Source organism: Aplidium turbinatum, chromosome 5 (assembly GCF_918807975.1).
Source record: "Aplidium turbinatum chromosome 5, kaAplTurb1.1, whole genome shotgun sequence".
NCBI classification, from domain to species: domain Eukaryota; kingdom Metazoa; phylum Chordata; class Ascidiacea; order Aplousobranchia; family Polyclinidae; genus Aplidium; species Aplidium turbinatum.
In genome coordinates this window covers 25,749,221-25,763,881 of record NC_137476.1, presented here as the reverse complement: position 1 = coordinate 25,763,881, position 14,661 = coordinate 25,749,221, and the positions used below count along the sequence as shown (strand labels likewise).

The window sequence follows — 14,661 nt, the reverse complement described above, 5'->3', positions numbered from 1 at the left end:
TAAGGCTGTTTTTGCCGATGGTAAACTTATGTCCTTCACAAAATCATGCTCGGTAACTATCCCGCTGGTGGAAGCCGGAATCGGTTCAAGGACAAATTCTAGTATACAGTAGTATTAAAAATAGCCGACCATCTTATTGCTTTTCAAGTTGGTTATGTAACAGCAATTCTACCACTGACGTTTCAGAAACAAATTTTCCATCTTAGTCGAAGCCCATTAGTTTTTTCTCGTGGCTACCCGGTTTTTGTGAATGTTGGACACTTGGACAGCCACTTCGTTTGCACTCTGGCATAAGTGTTAAATTTTGTGAAAAGTGTTCTTAAAACATGTTGCAGCTTCAGCCGAATGTATGACATTTCGTCATGTGTGGCTTTAGTCCAAACACAGAAAAACGCAACAGCTTTTCTACAACGTTAAATCAAAAAAAGTCAAAGAATGCTGCTTCTACATGTTGGTATCAGCCAATTCATTACGCAACGTCATCACGATTTGGAGGTGACAGCCAAATCATCAAGTTATAAGCTATAGCTTATGTCTTCAGAATAAGATTAATACATTTTGAACAATTTAAAAATAACTTGAAGCAGTAGACAGAAGGTGATTAGCCGTGAAGTCATGTCTTTTTCAATGCTGGTGTGCAGCAAATCTTAATTTGAAAAACTAGCTCTGTCAAAAGCCGTTGTAACAGCTTATAGGTACCTAGTGCAAATCTTAATATTTTCTTGACAAAGCCATTTTGAGTAATGGCAAAGGGCTGCATCCAAACGATAGGTTTTTAAATAGCTCAGACTTATGTTATTATTTGGTTGTTTCCTTGTCATAAGTGTAACAAAGATATCACTTTGCTATCAAACATTTAGTTTCAACAATAACCTACTATCCAATTGCTGCTGCATCATCAACATAACGAGGCATGATGAATAGGGAAGAAGTTTTATGGCAAAAATAATATCAGCGTTTTTTGCAAAGCGAATTGGTTACCATGCTAACTTTCTACCATCTATTGTAGATGAAGAATTTTTGTAGGTCAGGAAAGCAATGCTATGAAGTAGAGTTAACGTAACTGAAAAAAGGCATTTTCTTACAAAAGTCAAGCAAGTATTTCAGTAAATGTTTGTAAGGAATTTAATTGCAAGATTGTCTGGTTTAGGCAGCAGCTTAAGTAGTAAACAGTATTTTCACTTGCGTGTATTATCAAGAAACATTTGGTCGCAACATGCGTTCGTTTGTATCTTATTTCAGTAAGTACGTTGAGAATAACCAAATTAGACAACAGAGTTACATTAGATTGCAATGCAAAATTTATAATTTGACTTATGTCACATCAACTGCAAAATGCAAGCTAATCTTTATGGGCTTGGCTGTAAAAGTGGTTAACATCGTAAGAAAGATTCAATTCCAAGTGGCATCACTTTGCTGCTCCAGCGAGTTTGCATTGTAGTCTGTATGCATGTCATTGACTATGAGATACGTAGACTATAGCTCGAAACAACATTGCGGCTTCCTATAAATCAAACTTGGTCCCAGTGAGCAAAATTGGTCGATTCAAAGCCTGAAATAAAAAGCATAGTTTTTTCTGACCAGGCTAAATTATGCAGTACAACTAACTACTCCTCATTTCGAAAGCAAAGTAGCTATACTGTAAACTTGTTGAAAAAGTAAAATAATCAATTGGCTTTTCTCTATTGCCAGGCCAATGCAAACAAATTGATGAAAATATTTTATTTTTATTTTTACAATGAAAAAAACAAAAAAACAATCTTTGAATGACGGACCCCAGTATGTTTATTGTCTATAAATAACCAGTGCTTATCAGGCCTGCCCTGTATTCGTTCATTCATGTCAATATCGCCACTTGTTGATGACGTCATTTTATTTGTTCAATGAATAAATATCTCTCGGTCAGTGAAAGCGTTAGAAAGTTAAATGAAATTTGTTGCATTTGTTAATAAATATTTTTTTACAATTCATGCTAGAGCTGCATATCGTACAATCTAGATTTAAAGAGGCGTGACACATAAACCAGAGTCTCTGTCGGGGAAACTTACCGAAATATTTTTTTTAGAAAAATCCCAAGAAATACAGCCAACATCACCAAGAAAATCCAAATTCTCTTCTACATCCAACGGAAATGCTTCTGTGTCATCAGCGTCCGTGAAAACACCAAAAATTTCTCAGCATCCAACTTCACTTCGTTCTTCTCAACCTCTTAGATCCACTTCGGTGGATGCATCCACTGCGCAGGAATTACCTAAAACGACCCCTCCACCTCCGCCAAAGAGAAAATATCGCTCTGTGGCCGTGGGGGATTCTATTCCTATTGATGCAGTAGTTTGCTACTCTAAATTGGATGGAGACTCCTTTGCAACTTCCAATGATCTTCACAAGAGAAAGACATCCATGGATTTTGCTAGCATCGTGAAAGGGTTTGAAATTGACGCTGCTTTTAATGTATTCCCTCCTCCTCCTAAGCAATATGTTGAGGCTTCTACAATCACAGATGAACCAAGTTTAATTAGTTCATCATTTCAAACTACACCTTCTCTATCAAGCACTTCCTCCACCCAAACTCACCACCCGGGCCGTAAAAGCGTTGCCTGCGGAGACTGTACATTTCGTGAGGTAAGAAATTCATAACACTTTCGACTGTTCCCATCAATCTAATTTTTTTTTGAAACAAAATTTACATTATATATCTTCTTATGACGCCTCCAGTATGATTTTGGATAAGTGGATAACCTCACTAGTAAAATACCTTTTAATCAATAGAACAGTACAATAGGTTTACAGGGAATTTTTGTATAGACAAGTTATTTGTTGCCGTCTGTGATTTTAAAAAAGGTCATTAGTTGGAGTTTATGTATTTTATTTGCCAGTTAGTGAAGCCATAAGTTGCTTTTAATAGTTTTGTATCTTTTTATTGTTTTTTTATTCTTTTTTTCTTGTTTTTAGATGCGTGATAGTTCATGTGACCCGCTTCAAATGGAAACACGTGACGTTTCAGTCACGGCAACCCCGAATATCACGAAAACTCACGAGCAGTGTACGTCATCTCACGATCTGATCACATATCACAACGCTTCCGTAGGTGATCACGTGGACACAATATCGGTCAGCACTTCGACCGTAAAACAAGCCTACCTGGCCAAATCGACAACGTGCGATGGACTGGTCCAGCATCGTGACGCTTCCGCCGGCCCAGAAAAAGCCGTTCTTACTAGAGACGCGTCTGTCGTGACGGACAGACTAAGCAATCGTAACGTGTCCACTAGTTGTAGCTTGTCCCCTACCAAGGAAACTGCTGATAAATTAACCATGACCTTACCTTCTGGAGGCCGATGGGTCTCCTATGCCAATATGTCATCAGCGGCTTGTGAAACAGATCCTGAAAAGGAAAAAGATAGCAGAACTGTGTCTACTAACACCCAGCAGTTTTTAAAAATTGATCAAAGTACTGAAACTGTTGCGCTTTCCACTGCACACAAGTCAACGTTTGTTAGTATCCGGAAGCCGACTTCTCACGTTCAGACCAGCACGGAAGTGAAGTTGACATCTGATTGCAGCACTGATTGCTTTGATATTCAAGCAGAGTTGAGGCATGCTGCAACCAACACCTCCAAAGTGGATCAAACAGACTCTTTCACTCAATATTCTCCAGCCAAGATTCCGTTACTTGATTCAGCAACGAACACGGAAGTTGTCCACAAAAACGACGCTTCGACTGAAACTGAGAGTTCTGACAGGTCACAAAATATCGATTCGTACGTGGACAAGGTATGCGTTGTGCATTTATTTCGTTACTTGCTGTGTTAATCTTACGTTAAATTCACGTTCGCTAACCGGAAATAAACGCAAGCTAAGTAGACCAAAGTTCTTGGTTGATGTTTTGTTTGCTGGCTATAACAACGGGTTACGTCTTGGTCCGGTCAGGTTTGCAATTATGCGAGTAATTCTGTTGAAATATGCAACTCCGATTATATCATATATCACAAGTTGATATTTGCTAAAACGATTCCCAAAACTTTCACTTTTTTACGTTCTTTTCGTGTAAATATACGTAACATTTTAACAAACACAAATAATTCTTATTGTGGTCGCAAACCACATTGAGGTATTCGTATGTAAAGTCATCTCATAAATCAGGAAATGTTGTTTATCATTGGAATCTTATTCAGACCTTTATTAATCTTTGACATTTACACATCTTCAGGCAGATATCATTTTTTACTGTGACGTAAAAGACAAACAATACCCAACTTCGCATTGTCTTATGAGTGATGGTGTAGGAGAAAAGACAGTTTCAACTGAAAATCTATGCTCGTATGAAGCACCTCTTGTACATATCTATACCTTAAAGCTGTTGAAGTCTATTGTGTTTGTGTCACTTTTTTAGCTTCTCCTGTATATGTTTAGCTTCTTTTACGATTGTATAAAGAAAACAAGGAAAAAAATCACACCATTTCCACGACACATGATTTGCTTTCTATTTTTCATCGATAGATTGAATTTCTCCTGATGACATTATGTGCTATTTGTGAGTACATTTTCTTCAAAACTAATTCTCTGATCGTTTTTCAGGTACAAACGTTGCTGGAGGAGCAACAGACACTGCTTGCTGAGCGCTATGAGGTCTTCGGAGATGAGTGGGATGGAAAAAGTGATAAAGTGTCTCGTTTTGTCAATCCTGCTTTTTCTGACTCTGCAAATACGGAAATTGCACCTCCTCCAGAAAGCCTGGAGTTGTCATCAACAGATTCCTCATCCACAGATTCAATATCTGCTGCCATCTCTGCATCGTTGTCCATGCTTTCACCTAAAGAGCGAACATCATCTGTTACATCGTCAGAAGATGGATCTGACATAACGGAGGAAGATTTCCATCCACCACTTCGTCCTCTTCCATCTTTAGGTGAGCATTAATGTCCTATTCCAAAAAGAATTTTCAGTCGAAAAATTCTTTCCTTTAAGACCTCAGTTTTCTTTACGATGTTTTGCTTTAATTTTCCGATATTCTATTTCATGCGTTGCGTATTGCATTGTGTGTGTGGATTGTCTTAAAGCCTTACTTTTGTACAGTTATCTAGTTTTTACTGTAAGCCCACCTTCTTAATTTTTAAGAAATACTGTTAAGATTTTATGTTGTTGTGCACTTTACCATCATTTAAAACTTAGACCGAAAAAGGAGGAATATAAAATCAACATGTTTGCAATGATAGTTATTCTGACAACATGTTAGTTGTGTGAGCAATATTGGTATTCTACGTTGTGCCAGTCATGTTGACAATGCATACATTTTCTTGGCAGACAGTGACGTAGAGCTAAAGTCAATCATGCGAAAACCCGGAACTCCGGTCAAAGAAAATAAATTCCTCCGCTTTGCCGAAGGAGTCAAAAGCGACGAGTAAGTTTGTACGACAATTAGCGGTTGATTGATGCAATGGTCTTGTTTGAAATAAAAAAAAATTTCTGATTTTTTCACCATTTATAACTGGAAAGACTATACAACTGTTTGTTTACAGTAATTTAGACTTTGTTTGCAGCAATTTGCATTCGGTGTTGAAGTTTTGTTTCGTTGCTGTCACTACTGCCCAAACAACTTTTCTTGTTCTAAACTTTGCAAGGCTTTGTCACTTTCCCTATTTATGACGTTCGAATAGATCGTTTATTGCATCGAATACTTTTGTTCTGTGACCCGGTTACGCTTATATCAAAAAATTGAGAATACTTTTAGAATTTAGATGAATCGAATTTCGGCTGCTGCTTAACGTTTCGACGTAATTGAGCTACAATAGCCTGCTTATGTTATTTCCTTATCAGAAAATGGTGTTTTGGTTGAAATGGATCACCTAAAAATTACTCAAAACAAAAAACATTAACTTCACTTTTATCTGTAGTTAGCTTTCCTTTGTTTGACATGCACGGAATGGGTTATGCGCATTCTGTTACACATTAGACACATTGACATTAAAAAGTTTCCTTTGCTGGAATGTTAATAATGGTTGTGCTTCTTAGTGCAGTATTGTAAATATAGATACATGAGAGTATAATTTGAACAAAGTGGAAGAACCACAACAAGTATTTGCGGAAACACATACTTTTTGAAATGCCATGAACTGAAGTGAACCGAGCTGCTCTGCATTATTGACAACCTTTTTATTCCACAAATCTTCAACTTTTACTGATAATCGTTTCATACCAATTCTGGTTTATATTTACGATCAATATATTAGACGAAATCTGGAATTTTTATTTACACAAGTCTTTCCTCAGTTGGAGCGAAACAAAGGGCTGCTGTAAAATGGTTTAGCATAATCTTTTATTGCGAATTGTGCACTGCTTTCTACTGTAACTGCAGTATAGATCCATCCTTGAAATGCAAACTAGATTTCAATTTTCAGTATTTTTAATAATTACCACTGTATATACGTTAATGAGCTAGGTCTTACCCTTATATTATGTTTTGTCATGGTGGCGAAGGTTAGGGGGTCTTGTCGACATAGGATTTCATTACAGAATTTTTTAATTGACGATTTCCAAGCTCCGTTTGTTCGGAAAAAGTAAAAGTAGGCTAACTATGTTTTGGGAAAGAAAGTTTAATATTTAGTTTGAAAAAGCTTGTCATAATTCGTCTTCGTCTCTGATTTAAAGATAATCTTTTATAAGAGATCACATGATTATCTCATTGTATCTTTCTTAGCTCTTTTTTCCAATACTTGTTACATTTCCAATGAAAAAAAACTTCAAACATTGAAAATGTGAACTAGCATTCCATTACAACGAAATGAGCCTCATTAGCAACCGTCGACGCTTACTTGAATACTCGCCATGTCACTTTGTTACTTTCTCTAAGCATGCTTCATTTTGGTATTTATTTGTAGTTGGTCGTTTAGACTTTTTGACTTATTATAGGTAACTTATCCGACTATTAAATTTTAGTTTTTGTTTTTTAGTGATAGTTCAAGTGAGGAAGAAATAACTACTGAAGACGAAAAAGATGAAGACTACACAAGGAAAAACGAAGAAAATAATGAGGTGGAAAAAGAGCTTGCTGAGCTGGGCATGGAAATCGAAAAAGAAAAACAAGAGAAAGAAAAACAAGAGAAAGAAAAGCAAGAGAAAGAAAAGCAGGAAAAAGCAAGAAATACTTATCAATTTGTAGAAAAAAAGAAAACGGAAGTTACGGAAGAAAGAAGATTCAGTTATAGCAATGATTTTGTCAAGAAAAAGGTCAAAACAGAAACACCACCAGTGGAGGAGAATGTAAGATTGAGGAATCTTTCTAATAAGCTCACCTCCATTGCATAAACATTTTATCACATCAATCATATCTACTTAAGGTGCAACACTGCAACACGTACCAGAAGCATGTAACATTAATACATGAGAGCGTACCTGTTGTTTAGAAAAGTATGGTAGTTATAAACTATAAAGAAACAACGAAGCATCTTTTATCCAGAAATTAAGTTGCAATCCCATTGAAATAAAAAATAATTGGAAAGACTCTCCTCCGTGTTGGCCAAAAAACGTAAAAGCGTTTCGTTTTTAATTTTTCTTTGTTTTTTCTTAACATTTTTCTTTCATTTAGGTTAAGGCACTTTCAGAGGAAAACATTATAACTGTCCAAGTATACAATGGAAGTGAGCAAGAGGTCCCAGATGGACCTGTTGCATCCATCCCACAAATGACTGACTCACGGCCTGTAGCTGACGAAGCGGAAGAAACCGAAGTCTTTGAGGAAAGTGAGGCAAAGTAAGTTGTGCTGTTGCGTAAGTTTTATATTTTTTTCGAATGTAATTTTGATTTAATAATAAATTTTGCAATCAAATGCAACGAAGACTCTAGAAAAAATAGAAAGTCACAATACAAACCTGCAATAAATGCCAATATTATCTTACCAGCATGGTACGGATGCAGTCAATGTAGGCTTGATACACGCAATCTTTAAATTATATCACACAAGCCTTTATACCATAATATACTGATGGTGACACTGGTGTAGGTATATTTTACGAGTCTCCCACAAGTCGTCTGCAGTTGTGAACTAAGCAAGCGACAACTGAGCAAGTAGCTAGCAACATTTGAGCAAAAAGTGGCTGAAGTTGGGAAATGATGAAACTGAGCAAGTAACAACTGAGCAAGCCGAAACTTGGAATGTCACAAGTCAGCAAAATGAGTTTGACAAGCGATTACCAAGCAAGTCCTACGTGAGCACTTAAATCTCATTTGCTGACTTGGCAGTAGCTGAAATGAACTTGCTGAGTTGAAGCATTTGCTGAGTTGTAGCATGCCGAGTCGTCCGACAACCATATTTTACTCTTCCTTCAATGATTGTGAAATTACGCTACTTTGCAGATACATTTTCACCGCTGAAGTTCTGGATGCGTGTGATGTCTTAGAGAAACATATGAGAAATCCCAAAGCAGTGGATAAAGCCCAACTGGTTAAAAGTTTATTTTAGTTTTTAGCTTGACTGTGCTTGTGATAATTTGCCACAATACTATATTGTTTTTTCCATTAAATTAGATGAGCTTCGTTCACTCTTGATTCACCTTCAAATTTTTTTGCTGTTTCCGTCTTCGTATCGATTATGTTTGCTAAAATTTTAATCTGAAAGTATTTAAAAAAAAACACTTTGCAGTCAACGTTGAAAGACATACCATACCAAGGAAAGACGACTATATCTGCTTAGGCCCTCGTCCAATCGCAATCGATATCTTACTAAACATGATTAAATGAATTTTTGCGAGCATAATGTGTTTTATGGTTACCACAACTTTTCTAAAGTATTTGCACTTTCTGTCTGCTCTGTTTTGAGTAGCGAATATTCTATGATAGGTTCATTCTTTGTTTTTTTATTTCTATCCTAACAATAACGATATTTCCCCTGTTTTAAATTCACTTAATAAATTCTCACCTCAATGTGGATTTGGGTAGTTTGCGAAGAATATGTATCAAGCGTTTTTAGTACAAAAAACTTGCTCGGTGAAGTAAATCTTGCTGATCGATATACCAAATAAGTAAATACTAATTCATGAAAAAAAGGCTCCTGCACCCCCATTGAACACGTCAGCGAAATGTCTTTTTGTGCGATACTGATACAATGTGATAAATGACAACCAATAGTAGATAGCAAATTGATCATTTGTATCAACTTTTCAGGCTTATGCGACTTCTATGGTCCAACAAGAGTGGTTTCGAGTGGCTGCTCAGATTAATTCATCGAAAAACTTACTGGACGACTTTGTCGCTGACCTGGCAAATACGTCATTATCCGTGCTAAGGAAAGTGGTCAACATGACAGATGCCAGTGTGAGTTTGCTTTCAATGTTTGCTCTTCGAAAACATTGATAAACTGAGCCGTTTCTTCGTTTATGTGACCTTTGTTAATGTTTAATCAACATTGATGTCAAGTTTGCCTGATCTCAGTTGATAATCAGTACCTTTTTGCAATTATTTAACTTTTGCAGACGTTGAATCAATGTAAAAACGGAACAATATGCTGGCTGTCGTGGTAATGAGAAAAGTATCTCTTTACCCAGACAGCAAATCAGCTGTGGCTGCATTGATTCAACATCTACAGACGTTGAATTATTGTAAAAAAACGGTTGATTTACTGTCTTGAGTACTTATTATTTCATTTCATTATTTCACAGGGAAACACTGTGCTCCACTATGCGATTTCACACGGAAACATGATGGTGGTTGACAAGCTATTGTCGATAGACGAACTGGACGTGAACAAGACCAACCAGGCTGGCTACACTGCTTGCATGCTGGCCGCTCTGTGTGAAATCAGCAGCGAATTTGAAGGTCTAGTTTTCAAGAGACTTTTCTCTGTAAGTTTCAATTACGTTTTTGTCAAAAGAATAATCTTGGGATAAAGGAAGATTTACAAAAAAAATTTGTTTATGAAATATGAAGAATAATATATGATTTTGTATGTTTATAGAGTTTACAAGCAAATACAGAATTACAGTACGGTATATGTTAATGTTTATTATACAACGTGTTCTCATATTTTTCATGTTATTTTTTTATAAATTTATATTTTAGAAATCTAATGTTAACACTCACGCTAAAGAGGCTGACCAAACCGCGCTGATGTTGGCTGTCAGTCATGGCAAAACCGAGACAGCAAAGCTACTGCTCGAATGTGGAGCGGATGTCAATGCCAGAGACCAAGATGGCTCTACGGCTCTGATGTGCGCTGTGGAACATGGAAAACTCGAGGCTGTAAAGTCGTTGCTTTCCAAGACAAAATGCGACGCTACCTTGGCTGACTCGGTAAGATCTCTTTGGCGAAATTTCTTTTCTCTTGGGCTCTTATAAAACTGACAACAAAATATGAGAGTTCAGGACGATAGAGTAAACAAATAACGTTACAACTTTCTCAGTTCCCAAAAGTGGTTGTTAACTTCTAATTCAAATCCACGTTGAATGACATCACCCTTTTCTGTTCAATATACCTAAAAAGTGAAATTGAATATTTTTCTTTCAAGATATCGGTAAGATCTTTGCACAGTTGTGAAGTCCAATCACCTCTCGGTAATTTCTGAAATTGGTTGATACAAAAAAAGAAAATGTTTGTAAATTAACATTGATACAATCGCCAAGCCCGCAGAGGTAAACACAAGTATTCGATTTTATTTCAACAACAATTAACAAAATAACTGCGGGTTTTGACGTTAGTGTAACGTGATTTTGCTCACGCAGGACGGGAGTACAGCATTGAGCATCGCGATGGAAGCAGAGCATAGAGAGATCGCCATCTTGCTGTATGCTCAACTTAACTTGAAGCAAACTTCCGTGAGTTGTCTGTCTCCGACCAAGCTAGCTAATGTTGGCTTTTTTTACATCGTTTCAAGATCTGGCGACGTTGAAACGATGCAAAAAGGGTAATTTTTGCCAGCTGGGAAAGAGCACTTGTTTGCGATTTCAACGTCCATCACGTTTGTGCAATGCTTGGGTCGTGGATTCACCGATGGCTGGCCTACCTTGCGCGACCAAGCCGAAACTAAAAGCATGGTTGAAATGATGCATACTAACGTTACTTAAGCGTTGTTTTGCTTGAAATAATTTATTTGCCGATGTAACATCACTAAAAGAAAATGATGAATTTTGTTTATTTCTTTGTTCATTTGCCAATGCAGCTACAGCAGAAAATATAAAACATTCTTAAGCTTAACTTTTACAGATAACTTGGCAAGTTTTGGTTGCTGCTTTGCTTACCGTTTGCTTTGCTTGCATGTTGTTTGTCGCTGATGTATCCCAGACAACAAATTAACCGTTTTTTACATTGATTCAACGTCTGCAGTCGTTGAATTTAATGAAAAAAAAAAACGGTTGATTTGTAAGATAGGGTATCTCCATGTTCATACAGTTTGGGAAATTTGACATTCTTTCATTGACTGGGTGTCGTAATATCTGAATGTAAAAATATCCAAACTTAACCAGCCAGCAAACCAGGCCCTTTTTACATTGATTTAGCGTCTGCAGACGTTGAATCAATATAAAAAAGGACTGGTTTGCTGGCTGGAAAAACATCCTTTTTATAAATGACGTATTTGACGCTGTGCAAACGTCAAGATACGTAATTTACAAGAAAAATATCTCACTTCTTTCATTCACTTCTGCAGAGAAACCCACGTCCAAGAGCAGCTTGCAAAAGCATGATTCCTAGGTAAAAACTGTAACTTGGTCATTTTACCGTTGATTTTACATATTTTGATGGTTAAATCAACATCTGTTTCAAGTATGTGTGAAGTCATCGTTGAAATACTAATTTTATTTGCTTAACCTTCTGGGCTGAAGAAACGTAGGCCTAAATAACAACTTCAACGCAGCGCTCTACAAAGTGTGAAAATCTCCATAAACTTGCTAACTTTGCTTCTAACAAACTCAATCCAGAAATAAGTTAAATATTTTATCTGGAGCTGTTTGTTTTCAAATAATTTTCAAAAACTAGGGACTTGTGATTTGTATGTCCATATGCTTTTGAAATCTCACTCGTCAACTAAACATTTTTAAGCATTGTGTGAAGAAATGTAGTAAGAGGTCTGGACCAGGTAGCGAAAAGTGATCCGTGTTATAGCATTGAAATGTAAAATTAGAAACTGTTGCTGGCTATGATTACGGTAGCTCGTTAAGTCTTTCTAATTTTCTTTTTGTTTGTGCAAAATACACAAAGTCTTCAGAATGCTTCGCATACCCCAATAGTTGAGAAGCTCATTGGAAGGAGGCTGATTTACTTCTATTGAGAGATTAAAAATGATTGAGTTTTTGATTCAACTGCTTCAGCAACAGCTAATGCATCACTTTTCTAATAGAAAATAGCTTCTACAAAATCAACGCTCGTTTTTATAATCCACAATATTTTGCAGTGAACTTTCTTATGATCTTAAGCCTTTCCTTTGTCCAACATTTAATTTGTTTATTTCAGCCCAACACAGAGACCAATAAAATCTTGACGAATACTTGAAGTTGGAACCTTAGATCTGCGATATTCTGCCATTGTGTGCAGGCAGTGAGAAGTTATGTTCAACGTTGGCCCGACGCCTTCTGACCTTCACGAACAAAAAGCGACGAATAAGCCTTTTCTTCCACTTGTTCCTTAGCTACTTCAATGAAATAACATTCACCACCATTCAACCTTTTCATGTGTATCTTCGACCTAAACATGACGTAAATTCAACTTTAAAAATCATTGTCATGAATCTACAAGCAGCAATTTCTGCCTTTGTGGCTGATGTAGCCAATGCGTGCCAACACCGACTACACGAATTTTCCGAGTTGAATAGTTGTTTGTTTCTTGAGGTTGTTGTTTTCCTCAGACATCAAATCAGCCGTTTTTTACATTGATTCAACGTGACGTTGAAGCGATGCAAAAACACGGTTGTTTTGATGTGTGGGTCCGTCATCGTTCATGTGACGTTGCTGACTTGTTGTGGGATAGCTTCCAATACATTTTGTGCATTTATTCATGTTTTTTCGTACAGATTAATATTTTTCTGCTGTTTGAGCCTTATCCTTATCGTACAACGTCAGGAGCATTATTTTCCGGTAGCCACTTTAACAAGTCGAAATTCTGCCACTGAAATTAACTAGGATGAAACCGCCAACCAATCATAAGCTACGGTTTAAGTGACGTAAAAAATGGCGAAAAGAAGATGATAGAAAGCAAATTAAGTGATGGATTTTTTGTCAGCTGGTTGGCTTAGGGGTTAGGGTTAGGACTAGAAATAGTCATTTCATTGACGCGTGTTCGATTCTCACCACTGCTATTGCTCTTTTTCTTCTGTAATTACCAAATAAAGTTCAAAACAAGCATTAACTCTCTGGATGAGTGCTAGAAGGGTCACAATTGGACGGTAGCCTCTTATAACACGTTCTGATTGGTTGGCGGTTGCATTGTAGTCAATTTCAGTGGCAGAATTTCGACTTGTTAAAGTGGCTACCTTATTTTCCTATGCACTCCGCAGCAGAGCTTTTAGCCAGCACTTCGCAGTGAGGCAGCAGTTTACTCGTTATGGAAATTTGTTGTTGGGGTCTGGAAAAGTATCACACTGACACCATTTTCTTGTTTATTTAGGTCCTAAATATAACGGATGTGGCCAACGTGTTGTATACAACGCAATAAGACTGTATTTGATGGCCTCTCTCACTCAAAGGGCATCGTATGATATTAGAACAAACCTTTGACTTAAACCAATAAATGGAGATTTGATATGTTGGTATGGTTGAACTAAGTTGAACGTAGGTCCCACAACGGATGTCGTAGCTTCCAGGTTGAAATATGTATCAAGTGCTTTTATATACAGTTTTCGTGCCAATTGTAATCGAGTACAATGTGTTTTGTGGTGCAAAATAAACCATTTGTTTTTGAACCAAATAAATTTGTGCAGCCTCAATCGCGTTTGCGTGAAATGGAATTAAAATAACAGGTTGAATTTAGTTTCAAGTTGCCAAATTAGAGATCTCGCAGTCGCACGCGGTATTCTATGCAAAGAAGTCACATTTTTATTGCTTTTAATAGCAAATTAATAGTTTACAATTATTACTGCAACTGATGTAGCCTCACCGTCTTATAAGCGGGCACACTATTCTGTGATCTCGGATTAGTTACGAGTGTCAAAACACCTGCGAAACTCTAACTCCAGAATGGAAAAATATTTAGATTTCACAACATGCGATACACAACGCTGAAATAATAATAATAATAATGTTAGTTTTTATATAGCGCTGTATCCATCGCAGAATGCGTTGCTCCTCAGCGCTTTACAAAGCAGACTGTGTCAATGCAGCCGTATAGAGGCGCAACTGAGTACATTATTACCCGAATCCACTCCATTACTCAGTGCCAAGCAGAAATTAGATTCAGTACCATTTTTAAAAAGTCTTTGGTATGATAAATAGCTATCTTTGTAGATTTGGAATACTGTAGGTTGTGAAAATGTGCCTTTCTACACTTCTATCATTGATTAAATCAACAACCGTAGAACCAGCAGATATTGCAAAACAACTGTAGTTCAAAATAAAGCAATTTTTATTCACTAAACAGTAGTTCAATTTACACAAGATATTTTTAAGTTACTATTACTCAGGTGTGAAAGCAGACCTGATGAACAGCAGTTGATCGACTCCATGCAAAAGCATGCTGGCAAT

The 14,661-nt window shown here is 36.9% G+C and overlaps 1 protein-coding gene across 2 annotated transcripts in view; it reads left to right on the top strand.

Moving 5' to 3' along the window:
* LOC145770252 (uncharacterized) overlaps positions 1–13,901 on the top strand; it is a 36,578-nt gene extending 22,677 nt beyond the window's left edge. For both annotated transcript variants that reach the window (XM_082581850.1, XM_082581851.1), the window contains 13 exons: positions 2,066–2,622; positions 2,953–3,774; positions 4,579–4,909; positions 5,305–5,401; positions 6,951–7,260; positions 7,586–7,749; positions 8,353–8,440; positions 9,160–9,309; positions 9,654–9,836; positions 10,054–10,284; positions 10,714–10,806; positions 11,637–11,680; positions 12,440–13,901. In XM_082581850.1, the coding sequence (XP_082437976.1) occupies positions 2,066–2,622; positions 2,953–3,774; positions 4,579–4,909; positions 5,305–5,401; positions 6,951–7,260; positions 7,586–7,749; positions 8,353–8,440; positions 9,160–9,309; positions 9,654–9,836; positions 10,054–10,284; positions 10,714–10,806; positions 11,637–11,680; positions 12,440–12,467 (3,098 nt within the window). In that variant the 3' untranslated portion in view covers positions 12,468–13,901. The remainder of the gene's footprint in view (positions 1–2,065; positions 2,623–2,952; positions 3,775–4,578; positions 4,910–5,304; positions 5,402–6,950; positions 7,261–7,585; positions 7,750–8,352; positions 8,441–9,159; positions 9,310–9,653; positions 9,837–10,053; positions 10,285–10,713; positions 10,807–11,636; positions 11,681–12,439) is intronic.
* Positions 13,902–14,661: the final 760 nt, after the last annotated feature.